The sequence below is a fragment of the Condylostylus longicornis genome, unplaced genomic scaffold (genome assembly GCF_029603195.1).
Source record: "Condylostylus longicornis isolate FDR11 unplaced genomic scaffold, ASM2960319v2 ptg000083l, whole genome shotgun sequence".
Lineage (NCBI taxonomy): Eukaryota > Metazoa > Arthropoda > Insecta > Diptera > Dolichopodidae > Condylostylus > Condylostylus longicornis.
The window spans coordinates 2852339-2877373 of record NW_026578051.1 but is presented as its reverse complement, the minus strand read 5'-3'; the positions used below and the strand labels follow the sequence as shown (position 1 = coordinate 2877373).

Sequence of the window (25035 nt, the reverse complement as noted above, 5' to 3'; positions counted from 1 at the left end):
CAAGATCTAAAAACAGAAAATCTTTTGCCATAAAGTACAAGGTACTGTTTTGCTATAAAAACTAAGATTAAGTTGTAGACAAAGTCTGATCACTTTTTGCATTTTATTTAATAAAGCTCAGACTTTACGTCAAAATTTAATAATTTTGCTACGACAAAAACAAGTAGTGACAAAGACAGACATCAGACAAAATTTGGTGTCAAACAATATTTACATATACGACTGTCATTAGACCCAAGTTAATCTTATTTACTGTTAAAATATATGTACGACAAAAATTTCATATTTCTTTAGAAAATTTTTACAATTTAATTATTTTTCTCAAATTCCTCATCCCTAAATATTAATTTAAAAAAAAAACTATATTTCATATTTAATTATAAAAATATTTCTGTCACTTTATACGGTCATTTTAATTGAACAATTTATGAAATTAATATAAAAACACGCGCTCTTAAATCAAAAACTTTAATAAATTCTTCAAAAAAAAAAAAAATTCAATAATCTGATTAATATTAATTTTTATGTTAAAATGAAAATAACAATAATTTTTCACATAATTGCTATAATAACTTAGATTTTTTTTTCTTTTCAAAGTAAATGAAATTTAAATATTCAAGCATTTTCTTTAAACATCATACATATTAAATATAGGATGTTTCAGAAAGGTACAATATAAGGTATACCATTAGTAGATCAAAAATGAGTTGAATATCGTTCTAAAATGTATACAACTTCTAATATTTTTTCTAAAATTACTTTATTAGAAAAAATATTAGAAATTTCGGAATGCTGCGAATAGCTTATTATGATCTTAAAATAATTGTACCCAACAAACCAGTGAGATCTGACAACAAATTAAAACTTAGTTTTATTAACTAAATAAAACGCCTCTAACCTAAATTAGAGTAAATTATTTCATACCAATTCGTGAATAACTCTGTGAAATAATATGCATAGCGTATATTTAATATTAAATAATAATAAATACTTGTAAATCTTTTGTTTATTTAACACAAAAAATTCGTGTATCAACACTTTTATTTTTACATATAAAAATTTTCGCATATTTTCTACTTTATTTATTTTACGTTAAAATATAATAGGAACACAAAATAACACTTTGGGTATTTCGTGTTAATTTATGATTTCTGTATAATCAAATTAATAATTCCTTTATTTTTTTTTCTTCTTTCTCGGCTATTATAATCAACAGGCTTTTTTCACCAAAAATGTTATCAAAAAATAGAAAAAGTATAGGAATTTATTGTTTTTTCCTTTTTCTCCTTAATAAAAAGCGAGAAATCTATTACAGAAAAAGTTATGCAAAAAAGAAAAAATTCACAGCTTAAAAGAAAAAAAATAATACTTTTTTTTTTATGAATTCGATGGTTAAACATGCAAATCATGAATTAATAATGAAATAAATTTTATTTGAAAGAAAAAATTTCATACTGACCCCAAAAAAAAAAAATAAATACAAAGCACTCATAAAAATACTCAACATAATATTACAGAAATTACTACAATTCTAAGTGAATTACAGAAATGATAAAAGAATTCATTTTGTGTTCCGAATCGTTTAGTTGTTAACATTTAAATTCATTAGAACTGTTGAAATTAAGAAAAAATGAATTTTCGATGTAATATTGCAAAAAAATCTTGTCGTAAACAATAATAAACCTGATTTAAGTATGCACTTCACTTTTGAGTAAATTTTTTAATAAAATCTTTGTATTAAAATTCAAAAACATTATTTTCAATAGTCAATTTAAAATTGCATACAATTCGGAGAGCATAATAGAAAACTTAATTTAAAAATATATATCGCTCATTTCTTGAAAAACTGACATAACTCAAAATTTGCATATTTTTGTAGCAAGACTAATAGAAAGAAAAATAAAAGCAAGAAATATATTTTTCTGGCTAGAGATACCTAAACAAAGCACTGGACATTTCGCTAAAAGAATTAGAATATAATTAACCTCGAATTGGAACCGGAAAAGAACTCCAAAGTCTTACTGAATGCCTCAAAAATTGGCAACTAGTTGAGTGAGAAATTATTCCTGGACAAAACAGGGCATGTCATCCTTCTTGATCTAAAAAGTCTTAAGTTATTGTATAAATAACTCGCCTTATATTATACAATTTTTCAAATTTGAGAAACTATATTATATAAGGCGAAACCCATATATAACCCGTCTTATACCATATATAACCCGTCTGCCCCGCAAATTGCAGACATACCTAACTACTGAATTAAATGCCACCTAATAAAATTTATGCAATATAGAGATATTTAATCCTTCAGAATATTATTTTATTAAAAATTCAATAAAAAAAATGGCATGATCTTTTCTTAAAAACAAATACATGTTTAAATATTGAAAACAAAAATTAAGCTTTCTGATAAATAAAAAATGTTTCTTCCAAGCATTGAAATGCAAAAAATGGAAGCCAAAAAAAAAAAGTACATAATTTGTATTGAATAAAATAAAAAAATTCATCATACAAATCAGCATTATTCCTTTTTAAGAATATTAAATAATTTTTAATTTTTATCATGAGCATAAAAGCAAATGGAAAAAAAAATAAAACGCATACATTAATATCACTAATTCCATATGATTTATCATTGTGGCATTCTTTTATATAAGCATATATACGAATATAAAAGATATAAAATAAAATGACAGCATTTAATCCAAAAGAACAAAGCAAAATTCATACATATATCCTTCATTCAAAATATCAAGAACATACGATAAAAAAAAAATATTCTAATTACATTCATTTATTATCATAATATATATGTATTTTATATGAGTTTTGTGTTGTATATTGTTTACCTGTAATCCTTGGTAATATAATACCCCATTCTCTCATTTGATTACCAACAAAACCAGCAATTTCAGCACCCAAACTAAAACCAATCACATGTATTCGATCCGATTTAAAATTAGCATTTTCAATTAAAAATAATAAAAATTTTGCAATATATCTTCCAATTTTTGGTAAATTTTCAACTGCTTTTGTATACCATGGAAATGTTGATATTGAACTCCAATCAACTAAAATAACATTATTATTACCGACTTCAAGGAAAACTGGAACAAAATAAATTTAATAAAATTAAGCGAAAATTGAAAAAAAAAAACAATTTAAAAGAAAAAAATATTTTATTTTATGAAAAAATATTTTTAATTTTTAATTTTCCAAACAATTTGTCTTTTTAAGGCTGCCTTAGTTTAAAAAACTCACAAACTTAAGATATTAAATTGTTCTTTGGTACTCCAACCAAAAATATTCAAATTTCTTCTAAATACAGTTATAGACTAAACATATTTCTTAATTTCTAGATAAAGAATAAAAATTTAAACGAACAAACTTACGAAATCATATGTAAATTTTCACGAACAACAAAATTTTAAAGAAAGGATATAAAGGCCCTTCTGTATATCATGCATTTTTCTTAAATGTCTTTAAACGAACCAATTCTAATTAACCTTTTTCCAATCTATACGTGACCACATTGTTATTTTATATGACGCAAAATTCACTTTATAAATTTAATATTGATTTCAACATTTTATATAATTTATTTTATAATTGAATATTTTATAATTCAATACTGTTTAAATTTATCGTGCTTGAATTGACGCGATTAATATCGTATTTAAAGGATATTCGTACATATACATAAAAAATTCTAATCTAAATAGGTTGATTTTCGTATATGAAATACAAAAATATAAAATGCTCGTAATACATACATAGTTCTACAGAAATAGAATAATTTCTATAATATCCTTGATTGCAAAATAATCCTGTTCAACATACATTAATATATATGAAACGAATATACATACACTTGTACAATCATTGTGTTTAACATATACTTTTCAATAAACTTTCTTTTTAATTCTAAAACTAAAAAAAAGAAGGAAAAAAATAAAGAGTAAAATTAAACTGTACAGGTAATTATAATTTTCAATTCAATTAGAGCGCAATTTTGAAAAGAAATCAATAGGGAAAAACTATATTATAGTTTTCAATAGGCCTCTTGTCTGTTTCTTATTTGATTTTCCATATTAACTCTGCTTGTTTTACTTATATATTAAAATCTTTGAGTATAGTCAAAATAGAAATAAACTTTTATATTGATTAAAAGTGAAGTAGAGAAATATAACTTTTTGTTTTTTTTTTTTAAATGAATAAAAGAAAAATTTAAAAAATAAATATAATTTCCGATTAATTTTTGATAAAAAGCTTTCATAACTTCAAATATTTTCAGTTATTATTAAATTGTTATGTCTGTGGTTAAGTAAAAACTGGCTAAGTCGAAATCTGCAGTTTCTTAATTTATATCACATTCGAATTTCTAGCAGTTTTATTTGATTTTGTTTTGCGTAATATACATATGTATTTTATTTATTTTAAAAGTTTTAGACAAATGTATAAATTAAAAAAATTTTTTTTAATTGAATAGTGTTTGCTAAAATAAATTTGAAAGTTTTTTAAAATTAATTATAACATAATTTAAATTCCTTTACTATTTTATTTGTACATATTCTAGCGAAATTTACGTTTACTTAATAAATTTTGGTTTGGACATGCAGAAAAATAGAGCCTATATAATAGACAATTTACTAGAATTAATTTCAGAACGAAACCATAGACTAACTATGTATATATATGAAAAATTTATAATAAATATAACCTCTGCTTTTTTATACGTATTATGAAAATATAGAAATTTTAATATGGAAGAATGCTTTTTGGGAAATCTTGCTCATTTTTGAAATAAAATAAAATTTTATAAAATTTGCATAAACGTTAAGCAAACAAATATCAAAATTTAAAGTATATTAAAATTTCATTAACTGTAAAATTTTAATTTGCACAATAATGCAATAACGAATTGTGATTACTTATCTAAATCCTATGAAATATACTAAGCTTACTTTGAGTATTTAAGTTTAAATATTTAAATAAAACATTAACAATAAAAGTACGAGTATTTTCTAGTTTACAAAAAAAATATTTGTGTAAATTATAAAAATCTTCACACAACATAAATTTATTTACATAAAGAAGGTTAGCCTGAAAGTAATCGAAGCGTTACACTAAGCATAGGTTTTATATAAACAAATAAGACATTTTAAACAAACTTATAAATGTATACGCTCATATTCACATATCATTGTTAATTTTTCTATTTATTCAATTTCAAATACTAAAATTATTACTTTGATTTAACATTCCACCTATTTTATTATAAAATAATAAATTTATGGTACCTATACGCAATATAAATAATATATATATGTGTAATATGTACTATTATAAAATATTAACTAACCATCACGTATTCCTTGACTACTATGTCCTGTATTTCCTGAGACATTTTCAGAAAAACCATGTATAAATACAATTAATTTTCGGTTAACATCAAAATTACTTTGATTTAAATGTTGAAAATTTGATAAAAATAATTGATCTGGTTCTGTTGGATTTTGCCTAAAATTAAAAAAATAAAATAGTTCTTCTTAGTAACGTGTAGTAACAGTGTACGAGTTACATGAATTTGGTTATTCTATAACTTTTAGAAATTTCATATTATTTAGCCATACTTACCTTGTGTATAACAAATATTTAATATCATCTTCTTCTATTAACGGACAACAATCAGAACATGATCCTCTCGGTCTTGGACTATACACTAATGGTGAACCAGCTTAAATTTATTAAAACAATTATGGAAAAAAAATTAATATGTATAAATAATATGAAACAAATACAATAAAAACAATATGAGCCATATATCAACATTGCCAATGCGAAAAGAATCAAAATTAAATTTTTTTTAAATTTGAGTATTTCAAGCACTTTTCATACAACTTACATACACACTGTATTATAACCACATTTTATAATTTCAAAATTAAAATTTTTTATTAAAATCATGATGAATTTATCTGAATTTATGTGCGTTATTAGTTCTTCAAATTTTATAATATAAAGTGTGCCAATGCATTTTTAAATTATTTATTATAGAATCATGAATTAGATTACCTCAACCATTTTTTCGGTTAAATAACCTTCTTGTATCCAAATAAAGACTACTTGCAAAAGTCCATTGTCGAACAATTAAAATTTTTTATTTTACGCATATTATACATGTAAGAGCAAAGAGAAAAAGAACTTATTTTTTACGTGATCTGTCAGTAAGTTCGTATATGTACATATATACGTATGTATATGATTTTCATACTAAACAAGTTTCTCAAAATGCACAGGTTATTCATTATATGTATGTATATATATATAGGTATGTATAATGTGTATACTCACCAATATAATTTTATTCTATGTCAATGAAACAACGACGGTAAATCTAAGGAAACCAAATTATACAGAGAAACAAGTGAATTTTAAACTTTAATTTAATTTCTTATCAATTCTTGTATTCTATGTTGTACTGTACAATAATATAAAAAATTAATGTTAACCTTGACTCAATTAAATTCAACCAAAAAAATTTTGAAGTAATTTTTATTTTAAAATAATTATTACATCGCAAAACTAGTTAACAATTATTTTATTATAAGTGCACTGTTTCTTCGCACAAATTTTAGTAAAGAACCGAAGAAAGATTCATATGTTAACATTAGAATGGTGCCAAATGCAATACGGCGGCTAGAACAGATCAAGTTATTGAAATCATATTTTGATTTTGAGATTGAATTTATTAATTTCAAATTGATTTAAATATATTGAAGTTCCCGGGCGTCAATTTTAGTAGTGTTTACATTTAAATTCATGAGACCAACTTCTTTTTGACAACCACAAAATGCAAATTTTGATATTATACTACGTTCATTTAGTTGTAATACCAAATTGTAAAGTAACCAGCCGCCTATTAATGAAAAATAAAAACTTCAATTGATGGTATGGCATCTAAAATTTCTCAAAAAACCCCCTAACATTAATTTATACAATAAATTATAATACTATATTTTTTGTAAAAGTCTTCCATCATGCCTCCATTTCAATTTCGCTCTTAATAATGACATAACAGACTAACGAACTAATAAATCCAAACTTACAGAAAATCAAAAATTTTGTTTATTTCTCTTACCATATAACATCAGTCAATATTCTGCCTTAAAAAAGGTCATTTACATTTCTTAATGCTAACCACATATACATACATATGTACATAAATTATCGCGATATTACATTGCAATTTATGTTGTTAGTAAAGTACCTACTTATATAATCATTAAAGTTATATTTAATCGTATTATAACGTAACTTGTATTAAACTTGTATAATAAACACATTTTTTTAATCAGATAAAAAAAAAACAACTTTAAAAATCAGTTATACACAAAAACGAAGAAGAAAAATTACAAGAAAAAAATAAGAAAATATAAAAGATAACATTTTACGAATTTATTTAATAAAGAATAAAAGCGTTAAATAATAAAAAAAATTAAAAGAAAAAGCATCGTCGTCAAAACATAAACAAAATGTTATGGTCAAGGCCAATGTCTTTATATACAAAATGCATTCAATATAAATTTTAACTTTCATTATCATTGATTGAAAAACAAAAAAAAAAAGCAAGAAAAATATTTAACGCAGAAAGTTCATAACTTTATTTTTTCTTGTTTTCTTTTTCTTATACAATTAATTTTTTATTATTTCAAATATTTTCTTTCTGTTTTCTTTTATTATTTTTGGCTTATGGTCATATAAGCAACAATGAATGAAAAATGAATTTAAATGCACTAAATAAATCATCGGCAACCCGACCACACGCTAATGAAATAAACGATAATGAAATAAGCGACAACACTTCCTACTGTCTTTAATAATTTTATTTTGTTTTTTATTTTCTTATTTTTTCTTATTGAATTTTTCTGTTCTTTTTGCTATCAAACAAACATATGATTAAATTGCTGGCAGTCTTACCCATTATTTTCAATTTAGCAAAATAAAAATCAAAGAAACTAAAAATAAAAAACCGATAAAAAAAAACTTGAAATAAGTAAATGGAATGGAATAAAAATGCAAGAATTTTTTTTATGATTAAGGTCAGCTGATCAACTTGGAAGAAGAAGAAGAAGAAGGTGATTTTTATATGCATTCGTGACATACGGTCATTAAAATATCGTAAGAGTTTTTTGTTTTTTTTTTTTTCAAAAATCAATTAAAACTGTAGTATGCGTCTTTTAAATGAACAATCAATAATATTGGCAATGATTTTATGTACATTGTTATTTTTTTCTTTATTTGATTACCGATTGATTTTGTTATTTCTTCATGATTAAAAGATTAAAAAAAGTGATATTTAAAATATGCAGAAACAAAATGTTTGCATTAATATTTCAATTTAAAAGTAATTAGGAAAAAAAAATTCATATAAATTATTGCCCGTTGTGATTTAATTTTTCATTAATTGATCTATTTATTGAATTATTTTACAATTGGTTTTGAAAAAAAATATGCGATAGTGAAGAGACCTTTAACATTATTTTTAAATTTGTTAAGGAAATTAAGGTAACAAAATATTTCGTTAAAAACGCCATTTTAAATAATTTACATTTTAGATGTACATATATTATTTAAACTATTAAACTATTTATTACATAATATATTGAACAACCAACATAATTTTTAAAGATTTAAATTATTAAATACAATTAATATGAAGCGATTTCCAAAAAATAATTTTTTCATTGTAGATAAACATGAATAATTCTGTAATTTGTTTTATGAGAAGTTGAAGACCGGTATAAATATGTATAAGGTATTTTATATAAAATTCTTCCGACAATGATATTAATGGTATTAAAAAATATTTAACTGCAAATGTGCACAATTGAAATTTTTGAAGCCTTATACTCAATAAATACTTTTAAATGCAATCCAATTTTTGATAAATATGCAATAATGCAATTAAAATGGTTTAGGTCGAGATCCAGAAAACGAGTTTATAAGTCTAGGGATAAATACTAGTGCATACATGAAACAACCTTGATTAGATTTGTGCAATTTTTGATAAACAATATTGTTTATCAAAAATTGCACAAATGCTCTAATGTTAGTCTAATTTGCTGATCTGTTACGTGAAGGCCCTTAAAAATTTAAGTGTGCTATTATAAAAACACATAATATTATGTAGTACCTACCTATATAATCATTAAATATCTATTGTACTTTTTATAATATATAATTAAGTATATGAATTATAAATACATGAATATGCAATTAATATAATGTATGTAAGAATGTATACCAAACCTATTTAACTTCATTATTTCACACAGTAAAAATTTAATTTTATTAAAGTAGGTACCTATTTATTTATTATAAATATTTATTTTAATTTTAAAAATAATTTTTTTCTAATTTTAACTTGCCAATCAAAGTTTTCCATATGTTAAAAAGCAAATATATACATAGTTATTGTATAAATTTAAATCATTAAGCAAATAATGATTTAAATATGAATAACAATATGAAATTTGTGCAAAAAATTTACATAATGATCTATTAAAATGGTAAATTTATGTATGCATATTTTATTTTATATATTGACATAAATATTAACATTAAGCATTGTTATGTATTAAAAAAATTTTATTTACCGAAATTTAATATAAAAATTTTGCATAAAATCGAAGTTATTTCTAAAGTCATAGTAAATTTATTTTTTTTTTTTCTAGGTATATTTTTTTTCAAATTTTAAAAATCACAATTTCAATTCAAATAACAATTATTTATTTATATATGTATATACTGTATATTCGTTTGTATGTAACAGAATAAAATCAATACAAATTTCAAAATGTAATTTTTATCAATAATTTTTCAATGATATATTATAAAATTATAATATAAAAAAATATGTAAATTAAATATTTTATTCAAAATAATTAATTTAAAATTATACAATTTTTGATTAGAGCCTCGAACTTGAATTCACATTTTATTCAAATATTAACACTTATTTTTTAATTTATTTGTAATTTTTGTTTTTTTTTATTTTGTTTCATTAACCTTTACTGTTTTTCTTTTTTTGTATTTTCAAAGTCAATATTTACATACGATCTAAAATTTTTAATGAATTTGATTTTTTATAATATTAATTTTTTTTTATAATATTTTTTTTTTTCATTTGTTTGATTTTTTGTGTTTAAAATTTTTGGCGCCAATTTAATAAATATTTTTTTACAATACACTTTTTATTGTAATATGCAATTATATGATAGTTACAGAACTGTTATAATAATATCAATTTCAAATTTATTTCCTTACTATTAATTCACTATTTACTTGACAATCATTGTTATAACATTTACCAACAAACACAAAATTATTTGAATTTTAATTTTTTTATTGAATTTATTTTAAATACGCTAAAATATATTACTTCAAAAATATTGGAAATATATTACCGTAATTACATATATGTATTTAAATATAACAAACATTTAAATATAAATGTTAATTTTTATATTAAAAAATCCACTGTTATATTAAAAAATTATTGTATTATAAATTCAATTTTGCAATTTGACCAAAAATTTTTATAAACTTTAAATTTTAATCACCTTTAAAATTTACCAATTAACACTTTTTCTATTAATTAATATAAAAAATTTTAATAAATGAAAAATTAAAATATATTTTCTCCAGAAATTGTAATTTTCAAAAAAAAAAAATTTTTTTAATTTTTGAAATATTTTGAAATCCAATATTTGTTTAATTATTTAGCATTAATTTACAAATTCATGGATACTGATTTACAAAAAGAGCACAAAATAAATCGTCCTTCATGTCTAATAATTTTGTGATTTGTGTTTGTTGTCAAAATATATTAAGTAAGTAATACTGGCAAACTATAATTTTATTTACACAATATTTGTATGTATGTTTGTATTGCTCGTCATGTACTACTATCGTAGGTACTCTTTGATTTTTCATTAATAAATAACAAACATTTTTTTTTAACAACAAATATGAATTTTTAAAACAAAAATAAAATTTTTTTTAATTCCCTTTTTTAACAAAATCAGATTATAAGAGAAGAGCGCGATATTAAATCATTAAAAGTAACATTAAGACTGTGACAAAGAATAAATGAAAATTTATAGCTAACACACTAGCGTATGCTAGCTTATCATTAAAAGTTAAAAAAAAATTTAAAAACTAATTTTATTGCGATGGGTTAACAAAAAAAAAAAAAATAGCAATAAAACAAAACTTTTTTTAACATTTTTGGCATCTCAAGATCTAAATTTTAAAATAAAGCTTTTACATAACTTATACTTTATTATATAATACGAGTATATAATTTAGCAAGCAAAAAAAAAAGGAAATATAAAAATAAAAAAGATTTTCAAAATTACACAGTAAAAAATTATTTGAAAAACACAAAAAATACTCGTATAACACATAAAGTGTATGCGATTCTTTTTAATTTCAAATTTCAATGATATGCACGCTACACGCACACTGCAGCCATACTTAATAATGTATTATAAAATTTTATATTATATAATTTGTTTTACCAATGATTATAATTATATTTACTATATTAGAGATTTAAAGATTTTTGCTCTACATATTTACCTTCATTGAACTGGTATGATTACATAGAAATAATTAGATATATGTACATATATGTATGCCTGAGTGTGTTAAATAACTTAATTATTCGAAAATTATGTGGAAAAATAATTTATTTGTTTTTCTTTTTCACTCTTTAAATATGAAAATTTGTATAAATTTCTTAAATTTTCTTAAACTTAGTTTTTAAATATTTTAAATTTCTAATGTTTGGCTAAAGAAACACTATATTTAACAATATTTACAAATACCGATATGAAGTATGACAATTATTTTGACTAACAATAAATTCTTTTTTATTGCATTACTAAATTTTCTTGAAAATTTTATGATATTACTAAATTTCCTGATATTTTTCGAATTGTATTAATTTAAATTGCGGATATACTAAGAAAATTCAAAATTGAGAAATTCTTTAATATTGAAAATTATACTGAACTGATACAATATTGAAAACAATTCTGATATATAAATTAATAAATTCAACAGAAATAGAAAAAAAATGTAATAATTAATTTATAAACTATATGCATAAGCCAAAGAATTGAAAATTATAATAATAAAGTTTTCGACTAAGAAATGAAACAAAATAAAATAGAGAATAATTATGAGTGTCAAAATTAAAACAAAATGTACAGCGACATCTTGCGAAGAAAATTATCTTTGTAGTAGAGGTCTGCGGTAGGGTAGTCATCTATTTAATTGACACTCATAAAGACGTACGAAACTGAATGATAAACTGTATAAAGCGATGTTCGTAAAACAACGAAGTTTCACAGTTCGGCTCTGGGATAGTGATCTTTTAAATGGTTAACTAAAGAGAATGGAAATGGTGTTGGCCTGTATGTCAAGGTTGCGACTATTATTATTTTTTACGCGCTCTTAACGGTGATACAAATAGTTAGCTAAAACAATCACACTTCAGGAACATTATAATTATTCGTTTCAGACACTATCGGTTCGTGGTTCTCTATACATTGTCTCTATACACAGTTCATCTAAAATGAATAGAACGAACGTATCTTCAGATTTATCTGTAAGAAATCGAAATCCAAACTTAAGATAGTTGCTTATTCAGTGCTGAAATACTTCTATCGGGATTCTGTTGGAGCCTTGCAGATTCAAAACTGTTTATAATACTATGATTTTTCAAAAACTAATGAATGAAGCACTTACGGAAATGATAGGATAATAAAATTTAAAACATGTATTTTTCTTATTTCAAAAACTATTTTATTTATACAAATTAAGTAAAAGCAAAGCAAAAAATTTTCCATACTTAAACAAAATAAAAAAAACCAATATATTTTTTAGTTTAATATTTTACTGCTTCTTTATTAGCTTTTATTACTTTTAAAGCTCATATATAAGTTTATCGTATATTATGCATTAACTATCGTTATTTTTTTTTTTTTATTATTAAAACTAATCACATAGTTGAATACTGCCTTGCATATTGTATATTCAAAATAATATCTGAAATTTTCAGGTTCAATAAAATTTAATACAATTTACATACATTGTATATACACTTATCAAAAAATTTATAGCATGAAATAAGTACAGGAACTAAAATTTTATTAAACAATTTAATAAATTTTTATAATAATTAAAGTTTAAAGATCAATGTTGTGTGCAAATTTTATTTAATTTGTATTCAAATGATCACAATCAAAGAACCTTCATTATATCTAAACAGAAACAAAATATTATTAAATAGATACATTAATTAATTTTAAAGGTGTATGACTACAACAAATATCGTAGAATTCACCTTACAAATCATCAATTTTAACATCTTACTATAAACATAATGCTATTATGTGTTTATTTCCCTTTTTATTTTATTTAAATTAATTCAGAATTCAATTCTAATTATACAATTTCAAATATATGCGAATATGGGATCGAATTTTATTTAATAACTAAATGTATGAGTAACTTCATTTCTTAAGGATAACTTCTTAAGGAGACTATAATTAAAAGAGGAAATTCGACATGACACATTTGTGGCATATGCCCGTATTGTTTATTATCACATTGTTACGTGTTTCATAACGATATTTGGTATACCATTAGGTTCCCACACATATACAATTATTAAAATCGCAACAAAATGAATATATTTTAAATAAATTAATTTTTAATATTTTAAATAAGTATGTATATGCATTATAATAATATCATCATATTATGTAAATTCATGTTAAATTCATTATAAAATATATTATAAACCTTAACATACTTTAAAATATGCCAGTATAACACAATTGAAATATTTAATATATAATAACAAAATAAGGATGTAAGATTTCAATAAGATTTATAAATATTATACAAATAATTCCTCACTATATAATATAACCTTCATAATAGTCCACCTACACTTGTATTGTAAATATAAATATAATAGAAAAATTTATGCATATGATTTGTCAACAACATGATTAAATTTTCTTTCTTCTGCACAATTCATTCCAAATACACATTATACATTACATAATAATGTAAGTATTCATATATAACAATAGCGTATATTTTTAGAAACATCAGTAGGTATTCAATGTTATAGAAGAATTTTATAATTTCATAATATTTTGATAAAAATGAATTTTATATGTACATATAAAATTTTACATACATTCATAAATTATATAATATTTTCTTTTAATAAATTAACCTTTAAAATTATGTACTAAACACAAGTCATTATTTTAATAGAAAATCCTTTATGTAGAAAATCTTAGAATATCTAAATATGTATTACTATAAAGAGGCTTTAAAAGAAAATGTTCTCAAAATGTAAACACAATAATGGGGCAATGGTAACGATAGACGAATTTCGGTGTATTCATTGTATTACTGATATCGATGTATTGTATGTCAGATTTTAATTACGGAAATTTGTTATTAGAGAAATTTTTTAAACATTGGCTCTCTTTAGTACTGACTTCAATAGATGCGACATGCGGCATGATGCGTTTGTCAAAAAACAATTAATTCCGTGTATATAAATAAATTCTGGCAAGCGGCAACACCAATGGATTAACTTTTTGAAAATATTTAATTATTCGCCATTTTTTAAGTAGAATAAAATTAAAAGAAAGCATTTTTGCAATATTGCAGGGAAGAAAAATATTTAGATTAAAAACTCGTAGAATTTTAATAAAATTATAAGGTTGAAGTTTTATATTTGGTTTTATTTCAACAAACTACTTTTGTATGTATTTTTCTTTCTATTTCTTTTGTTATATCATGTTCTACATTTTACAACAAACTTTACATCTAATATCGTATACGAGTGGAATTTAGTGAGAAAATAGTTTTTAAAGGCTTATGGTTTCACATGAACTCATTAAAATTAAGAAAAACCAAAAAACTAATGTACAGGTACGCGAATTTTAAATATCTTATAGATATAGGAGATCTATGCATAATATGTTAATTATGATGAGATTTTTCAAGGTTAATTTCCGGTATTTATAACTGTATTAAATTTTGAAAATAAAAGTACACCACATACGTTAGTTGTACATTTACACTTTTTTTTAAAATTTACGTAGGAACAAAGGATACAGCGATTATATGTGCTGAATCTACGGTATTTGCACATTAAAACCCCCAAAGAAACATTTTTTCTTTTAAGTATAGTACCGAACGCCCATTAAAAATTAATGGGTGAAAGAACATTTTTGATAGTTGCATCAATTTAATTAAAAACAAAATGTTTTCTAAACGATATTTTAGAAAACACAAAAATTAATCTTATAATTCTAACAATTTTTAATTACAAGTTTTAATAATTTTTTAAAAATTAAAATAATTATGCAGAAATAGTAACCAAACACATAAAATTTTTAAATTCATTTGAAAGAATATTTTTTTTACTAATTGAAATTTTTTATATTTTATTTTTTACTTTTTTATAGGATAAATTATTGAGTAAACTTGAAGAAAGTGAACCAGAACCTCCAACATCCCAAGAAGATGAATGTGTTATATGTATTAATGCTAGAGCAACAATGCAAACATCACCATGTGGTCATAGAGTTGTTTGTAGACGTTGTTTTGTAAAAACAATACAAAGTGCAGTTGCACAGCGTCTTCTTCCATTAAGATGTGTTATATGTCGAGCACGTGTTAATCGATTAACATCTAGCTCTGGAACATGGCGTATACAAGAATCAGCTAGCAGTTATTCAGTTGGTGCCAAAAGTTGGTCATCAGGTAGTGGTAGTAGTACTGGTGTACCACAATCAGCCAGTTCATATTCAGTAGGTTCTCAACATTTATCCGTAAATCAACATTCAAATCATCATAATCAACATCATAATAATCAACAAAACAATCAACATCATCATTATAATAGTAATCACAATCATAATCATCATTATAATGGTGGTTCTTGTGGAAGAAATCGTGTTGCACAATCTGCTAGTTTATATTCAATGCAATCAGGAACATCATCAGTATCGAATTCATCAAATGCAACTAATTGTTCGAATACGTCTTCCATGTCAAGTGGTACTGATTCGTCAATATCAGCGTCTTCCTGTTCATCGGCTGCTACATCGGCTAGCAGTTATTCAAGTAATACAAGTTGCGGTATTAATTCATTATCTTCATCGTCATCATCAAATTATCATAGTCATCATAATCATCCACATTCAACGTGCCCAACAGGATGTTCAGGTGCAATACCACGTAAACCTAGTATAATACATGGTATACCAACTGCAAATACTTATCCTGGTAGAAGATATACAAAAGGAAGAATTGCAGATTTACAACAGAATCGCTTACCACCAATTAAAGAATTTCGGAGTCCGGCTAAAGTACCACATCCATCACCAGTTCATTTAAATAATCCACGTTTTCGGTAAGTACGAGAGCAGTTTTTGTTTTTTGTGTTTTGTTTTTCTTTTGATGATTTGGTTTTGATTGGGTGTGAAATAGTTATTTTCTTTTTGTGTTGTTTTATTAAATGTGAACACGTCTTCTTTTGTTTCACTTTTCATACAAAATAAAAACAATTTTCTCACAGCTTGGTTTTACTGCCTGCACAAAAAAATTATTATTTAAATTCTCTTGAAACTATAAGTGATTTATTTTATAGGTAGAAAAACTTTCTACTTTGAGTATATTAAAAAAACTCATCCAGATTCATAACTAAAAGGCAAAAGAAATGTGAAAGTCGAAAACATTCGATTATATTAATCCCAGTCAATGAAATCTAAAGTTTTGGCCAAATCACAAAAAGATTCGTAAAATAAAATTTGTTTATTTATTATAAATATAATTCAGTTTTGAAAAAAAAAATATTTTTCAATTAAATTTTTTATTAAAATTATCTTTTTTTTTTTATTTTAGTTATGCCTCATATACAAAATCTCCATCACATGAAACAGTTCCTTTACTTAATAAAGATCCATCACCATCGAGACCAACATCACAGCAGTCTTCCTCATCTGCTTCTACTTTAACAAATAAAACATTAAAATCATCTGCCAAGCCTGGTTTAACATCAAAAGTTAATCCGACCGCATCAAAAATTCCAGTTAAAAATAGTTTAACATCACCAAAAAATTTAAAAAATAATTCAAATCATAATAATATTATCAGCAATATGAATAACAATAATAATACGATGACAACGATGAATAGCATCAAGGTTAAATCATCAAAGGTTGAATTGAATCATCCAAGTTCTTCCAAAAGTTTTTCATTTATCAATAGCAATAATAGTAACAAAACTAATAGCAATTCCGTTAAAATAAATAACAATAGCAATAAAAATTATTCAACGTTATCTTTTAATAATATTAACAATAAAAATCAACAGCATCATCATCATCAGGACGAAAAGGCTGACAATAAAAAAAATGAAACAATGGAAAAGAAAAAGAAAGAAGAAAAATTAAAAATAAAAGCTGAAAAAGAAGCAAGAAAGGTAAATCCATTATGCATTTTCAAGAAGGATGAATGACCCTAAAACAAAAATTGTTTTTTTTTTGTCTTTTACATTTCAAAAAAATTTTACAATAAGAACTTAAAATAAAAGAGAGAGCTTTAAATTTAGAATGTAGAAACTTTTTTCGACCTACATTAACTCAATACAATTTATCATATGAATCATTGAGATTCATGCATTTTAAAGTAACGAATTGAGTTGACAATTAAATTCTTTGGAATTGCTGAATATGAATTTTATAATAACTGTTAGTAATTCCATGTTATACAAAATACGAGTATTTAAATTAATATTTTATATGCTTTAGTTTTTCATGACAAATCTCCAACTGATTATTATTGTTAACAAGTTCTTTTGTTTTATGTAACACGAATTTTATTTTATTTCTTTCGAAAAAAAACTACCATCTATGAATTTTTTTCAATTAAAAAGTCCCAACAATTTTCAAAATGAATAATTTATTTGTTTATACAAATTTTAAAAATTGATGGAAGACCTTGTAAAAACTGAAATCAAATTATATAAAAAAATTTGACACATTTTTATTTTTGGCATTTTATAAAATAAAATAACAATATTTTTTTAACAAGTCAAATAACTTAATGGATAAAATATTCTGGTCATTGTAAATGATTAAAAAAAGCTATAGAACGATTTCTGAAATTTCATTGAACTCTATTCAAAATACAATTCGAAATATACGTAAATTATTAAATTTCAAATTTATAATTTTTAATCCTATACTTCCAAAATACATGCATGACAAGTACAAGAAAGTCTGATGAAAACATTGAAAACATGACAAGTAGTATGAAACAGTAATTACAAAATGTCATAAATCTTGATGATTTATCAAGCAACATTCATATTACGTACATATATGTATGCAATTCACACAATTTCTAAGAAAAGTAATTGTTAGAACTAATCGTGTCTTAATTTTGAAAACAAAAATACATACACTAATCCACATATTATTTCCTATAGTAATGATTCTATCTTTATCTACTTATTATATAAAATACTGCATTTTTTCCGTTTTCTAAATGAAAAACTCTTATCGTAGAACGTTTAAAACAAATTGTGTATAAATAATTTGACAAATTATCATTTCAAATCAATTGTCATATTATTACAAAATAAACTTATTGTGAATAAAGTATTATTCAAAATGCTTTTTTAGAAAAAAATTGAAAATAAACAAATTAATTATTTTAATTTTTATTTTAATATAGCAATAGTGAAACTTTTAGATAATAATGTCAGTCATAAAATATTTTTCATGTTTAATTTATTTTTGCCTTTCTTAACTATAAATTTTAAATATGTAATTTATTCCTCTATTTTTCCTCCATCTTACATAATTATAAATTTTCATTTTGTGTTTATTTCTTCATTCTTTTTATGGTTTTTTTTCTTTTATAAAAAATATTTTAGGAAGAGAAACGCTTGGCAAAAGAAGAAGAACGTTTAGCAAAAATTCTTGCAAAAGAAGAAAAGAAAAAAGGAAAACGTGAGGCAAAAGAATTACTTTTGGCCAATGATGGTAACAGTAGAAAATAATAGTAACCAATAAAATAAGCAAAATTTCAAATAAAAAATTATTTTTACTTTTATGCACAAAAAAAAAAAATATTGAGATTATAATGATTAATAAATTTTCTATACATATGTATAAATTTATTTTATCCTTTTTGATTTGTTAAAAATTTTATTTTACTCCAATAAATTTTTTTATAAGTAAATAGCCAAAATAATTATTACTAAAATTATATAAATAATATTTATAATAAAAATTTAGTGCACAAAATTGAACCATTTTAATTAAACTATACTTAAAAATTGTTTGCTAATTTAGACCTTTAAATACCCGGACGACCTAAATTAATTAAACTTTAAATGTATTTTAATTTTATTATTAAATTTTATTATTTAATTTTATTAGTAAATTTTTATTGTAAAAACAGAGCAAACAAAAACAAAAAGAGCAAACTTAAGAAATTCAAAATAATCAAAAATAAAATGTAGTTCATATGATTAAAATTCAAGAAAAGCTATTTCGAAAATAAAGATTTTTTTAATTAAATTATACTCATAGTAATTTTAAATTATGAGGGAATGTACATTAATTCTTTTTAGATAAATCTTTTAAAATAATGCAATATGTTATTAAAAAATTTTAACTAAAATGGTTCATCCTGTGTAAAACATACATATATAGAGATTCATTTTAATTTAAATAATTAAATGTAAATATTATATCCGTCAAATTCTATATATACACACATGTATATACATATTGTAAATAATATATCAAAACACATTATGTATACATAAATTAACATAATATACTTATAAAAACAAAAACAGTAATGTGAAATTGGTAAAAAAATTCATCGATTACATTATACTTTCTTACAAGCTTAAAAACTTTGCTTAAACTGCAAAAAATAACATGCACGCGAACAGAGTAAATGTATCAATTACAAATTGCACAAAAAAATTTAAAATTATTCTGTTAAAGTCGCCTTACAGTATGTCGTATACTTACATGAAATGCGAACCATAAAATATGGCATATAAATTCAAAAATTTTTTAAAATTTTCATAGTTAATAAGAAACAATTTTTTGTTATGACCTTATTAAATATAGTTTTATACCAATTTCTGAAATGATAACCTTTTATATCGATGAATTTTTTGCCAATTTACTAAATTAAAAACACAACATTTTTTTTTGGAATCCTGGTACTTATACATAATTGTATAAAATATTAAATAAAAAAATTTAATAATTATATATAAAATATAAAACTATGTTATAACAGAATATTTAGAACCAAAAAAATGAAAAAAAAACCAAAAAAACAAATTATAGAAAATTTTCTCAAAATTGCCAATTTTTTTTTTTTTTTTTTTTGTATATTTTACATAAATTAGATTTGTAAATAACTTAAAATAAAACACAAAAAAAAACTTACATATTACATACCATACATAATATAATTATAAGAAATTAGAAAAATTTTAAATAACTCACACAAAATATTTTTTTAAAATTTATTTAAGTATTTTTAGTTTCATTAATATTTCAAATTAAAAATAATATTATACAAAATACAAAAATATTTTTAAGGCTTTTTTCACATTTTTAGTAACAGTACTTACTTATTAGAATGCATATTAAAACATTCAAGCACTAATATTTAATATTATTATTATTTTCAATATTAAGTGATCCATATATATATACATTCAAATTCAAAAAAAAAAAATATTTAAATTAAAAATCAGCATTATTTTTTGAAATTCAATTAAAATTAGTTAATATTTTCAACAATTCTTAATTATTTACATTTGTTTATTATTTTTAATTGAATTATTAAATTTTTTTTTTTTTGTATAGGAACAACCTTAGTTTTAAAAATTATTAATTTTTAAAATTATGCATTTCACCATATTGTATAAAAAGCACATTTTTCTTACTAAAATAACTATTAAACTTATCTATTTTTCTACTTAGAAATAAATAGTAAAATGAAAATTCACACAATATTATAGGAAAAAAAATTTAAAAAATCATTATAAAAATTAAATCATCATTAAAATAATTTTTTTCAATTTCATTTTTATTACAAAATTTCTTAAATAAATTTTTGATATTATTTAAATTTCTAATGCAATTTTATAGTAAGATTAATACAAGATACAATCCTACACTTCTATATTATATAACTTATATTACTTTTCTATTAATACATATTATAAATATTTACATTAATTCAAAATACATAATTAAATCAAATTATGTAAGTAATTCGCTTATAATAAGCAAGCTTCTAATTTCTAAATTGTATAAAAATTAATGCTAATATTTTCGTGTATTTTTTGATAGCATTTCGTTTGTATAGTTATCTTCCATTTTGTTTTTCTTGTTTCAAAATATTTTTTTTATTTTATTTTGAAAATTAAAATATATTTGAGTGTACAAAAAAGAGATCACTTAAGTCGATATTCTATAAATTTTTTAAATAAAATTTTTAACATTTTTATCGACAATTATTTTATTTACATTTATTTATATAAAAATTATGTTTTAAAACAGTCCATTCTGTACTTTCGGTCCTACATATATACTTTACGATATCAGATAAAATTTTTAAATAAAAAAAAAAAAAATATGAAAAAAGCCGATCATACTATTAACGTTTAAAACAAATTGTTATATTAAAAAAATTTTATACTGTAGTAAGGGGACTGTACACAAATTCATGTTATTAATTTTTAAATTTAATTTATACTTTTAAAATTTCATTATAAAATTATTTTGATTTGAATAGTAAAGTATTTGGAATTTAATTTAATTTTTCTTTGATTTAAAGAACATTTCTTGAAATATGTTAATTTAAACTGTGATAGGCATTTATTAAATTTAATTCAACTTTTTCGAAAATCTAATTTCAGTATACCAAAAACTTACAATAATTCAATAATATTTTATGCATGCAATATTTTTTTTATAAATAATAAATTTAACATTAATTGATAAAATATTTTTTAAATCAATTTTTTTTAAATCAATTACAATATCTTTTTTCTGAACTTTTTAATAATTAAATTGTATTAATCACTAATAAAATTTAAATAACAATTTATAGTCACCATTTCTTTCTAATTAAAAATTTAAGATCCAAATTAAATTTTATTTTAAATATTTGAATGTTTTAGTTATTGTAATGTATTTTAGTCAAAAACTAAGTGGTATATTCATTAATTATAAAAAAATTTAATTATCTATTTTCATGCATAAATAATTCAATAAATATTTTGCAAATTCAAAAAATTAATTCAAATATTTATTCATATTTTAAAATTTTTATTATATATGTAATGGTCTCCTTATTTCGTATATTATTAAAAATTTAAATTTCGGCACAATTAATTTTATTTTTAAAAAAGGCTTGTTTAACCTTAATTTTCTTTAAGGCAAACAAATGCTTAAAAATTTCATAAATTCTTGGTAATTTTATATTAATTTAATTTAAAGTTATTCGCAACCACTGTATAAATAGTATGATCTTTTTTTGCGATTTTGTAAACATATTATAATTATTTTACAATTATACACATATTTAAAATATAATTTTACATTTTTAAAATTTTTTATATATATATTTATATTTTATTTAATTAAAAAAAAAATATTCACATCCATACATGAATAAGTTGATGGTTTTTAAAATTTCTATTATAAATATTTTTATGAATTTAATTCTCTATTTCCCTCTTTAGTCAATTTTCGAATATGAATTGTAAATTTTTCTAAATTTCGACTAACTTTTTAATTTCCACAAAAAATGTCACTTCAATTTTTATAAAAAATAAGGTACTTAGCACGTAAAACAATTTTTCTTCTTGAAAATAATTTTATATTATGCATACAAGAAATAGAATTCCCACTTACATTTGAATTCTCTCTTAGTTTATTCTTACAACGTGGATTATCAATCTATTATAAGCTTTATATAGCCCCAAACATAAATTTATTTAACTAAATTTAATTCTGTTTTCTTGCAATTTTACAAATTTTAGAAACTACCAACTTATAAACCAATTCATAAATAATTTCATAGTGATATTTTTACATACATATATAAATGAATCAAAATATATTCAAAATTAATATTTTTTATAAGAAAACAACTGCAAAAAATATTTATTATTTTTATACAAAATTCAATTACATATAAAATAAAAAATAAAATAAAAAGCAATAAAAATCTTGAAGAAAAAACGAAACATTAATTAAATTATAAGAAAACAAACCGCAAAATATTTTAATGCAAAAAAAAAAACATTTTATTGAGAAAAACATTAACATAATTAAGTTAAAATCAAACCGCATATCATTCCAATAATAAAAAATACAATTATAGAAACCATTAAAATATAATATTTTTGTTTTTGATTTTATTACTAATAATAATTTAATTTTAAATTCTTTGTATATTTTAAATTTCTTTAAAATTTTCTTAAAAATTTCAAATTGTTCTTTAAGTCGTGTTTATTCAAAACCGCTTCAGGCAAGCTAGTGAATTTGCTTTGATTTCATCAGCAAGCCCGAATGCAATTCTTTTATATATTAAAGTTTACATAAAATTCACCCCAAATCAAGTTAATTTACAAATTTCTCAATTGTTTATGTGATTCTGTACTTTTCGTTTTTATTTTAATATATTATCTTAATTATGATTATTGCAATAATTACATATATAAATAGTAATAAATGAACACCTATTAACATATCTAATAAAAAATTGTAAAATAAAGAAAAATTTTTAATAAAACAAATAAAATTATTTCTCATATAAAATTTAATAAAAGTCAATTCATAAAATGAAATTAATATATAATGAGTATTTTATTTTAAAATATATGAAATTTATATTGTATATAATTACATACATTACCGTTTCAAATTTAATATAAAAAAATTAAATACTTTAATATAATAAACGTTTTTAAATATAGAAATATTATATACTAATAGTTTTAGGTCTTCCATGAAATCAAAATTATATAAAAAAAAAATATTATTTTTTAAAAGAAATTAAAAATTTAACTATATTTTTACCCTAAATACATTAATTGAAAAATGTAATAAAAAAATATAATTATGTTAATGTTTTGATCTACTGATTTGAAAATCTAAAATATATAATATTCTTGAAATTAAGAAATTATATTAAAATAATTAATTTGAATTTCAGAGCACATAATAAATAAAAAAAGAGAAAATCAGTTTTATGCTCTTTTATTACAATAAAATTATATGAATGTAATTTATTTAAGAGATTAATTTAAAAAATGTTATTTTGAATAATCAAATAAAAATTCTATAAATAAGTATGAAAAATATGAATGTACTAAAATTTTAAAATTTTACATAATATCACTGGCAATCAAATAAAACTGAATAATTCAGAATTAATGTAATTTTGAGTCAATCAATTTCAAAAGATTAAAATCATTTTTGAAAAAATTTCTCTAATCTTTTGAAATTAAAATCGAACTCTAATTAATATCGAATTTGTAGTGCATATTTTTATTATTATTTGAAGAAATTTTCAAAATATGTTTTTCTAAATAATAATTAAGTAAAATTTGATTAAAAATATTATTACACTTTAATTCGAACTAAAACAAAATTTTTAAATATTAAAAGATAAGATTTTTGCCTTATTTGCCAGAGGTATAGTACGCATTACATAATCATTTATTTATAAACAGAAAAAAATCGGGATATTTTTTAATTACTATTATCAAAAAATTGTAATTAAAAGGCATTTTTTTCCGAAAAAAAAACCTTAAAATATAGAATATTAATTTAAAATTAATTTTATTATTGTATACTTTATACA

At 21.4% G+C, this 25035-nt stretch overlaps 1 protein-coding gene across 1 annotated transcript in view; it reads left to right on the top strand.

Moving 5' to 3' along the window:
• LOC129613338 (probable serine/threonine-protein kinase DDB_G0282963) overlaps nt 1–19376 on the top strand; it is a 92874-nt gene extending 73498 nt beyond the window's left edge. Inside the window, exons 2-4 of the mRNA XM_055527350.1 lie at nt 15573–16522; nt 17014–17593; nt 19052–19376. Of these exons, the coding sequence (XP_055383325.1) occupies nt 15573–16522; nt 17014–17593; nt 19052–19177 (1656 nt within the window). The 3' untranslated portion in view covers nt 19178–19376. The remainder of the gene's footprint in view (nt 1–15572; nt 16523–17013; nt 17594–19051) is intronic.
• The last annotated feature ends 5659 nt before the right edge of the window (nt 19377–25035 follow it).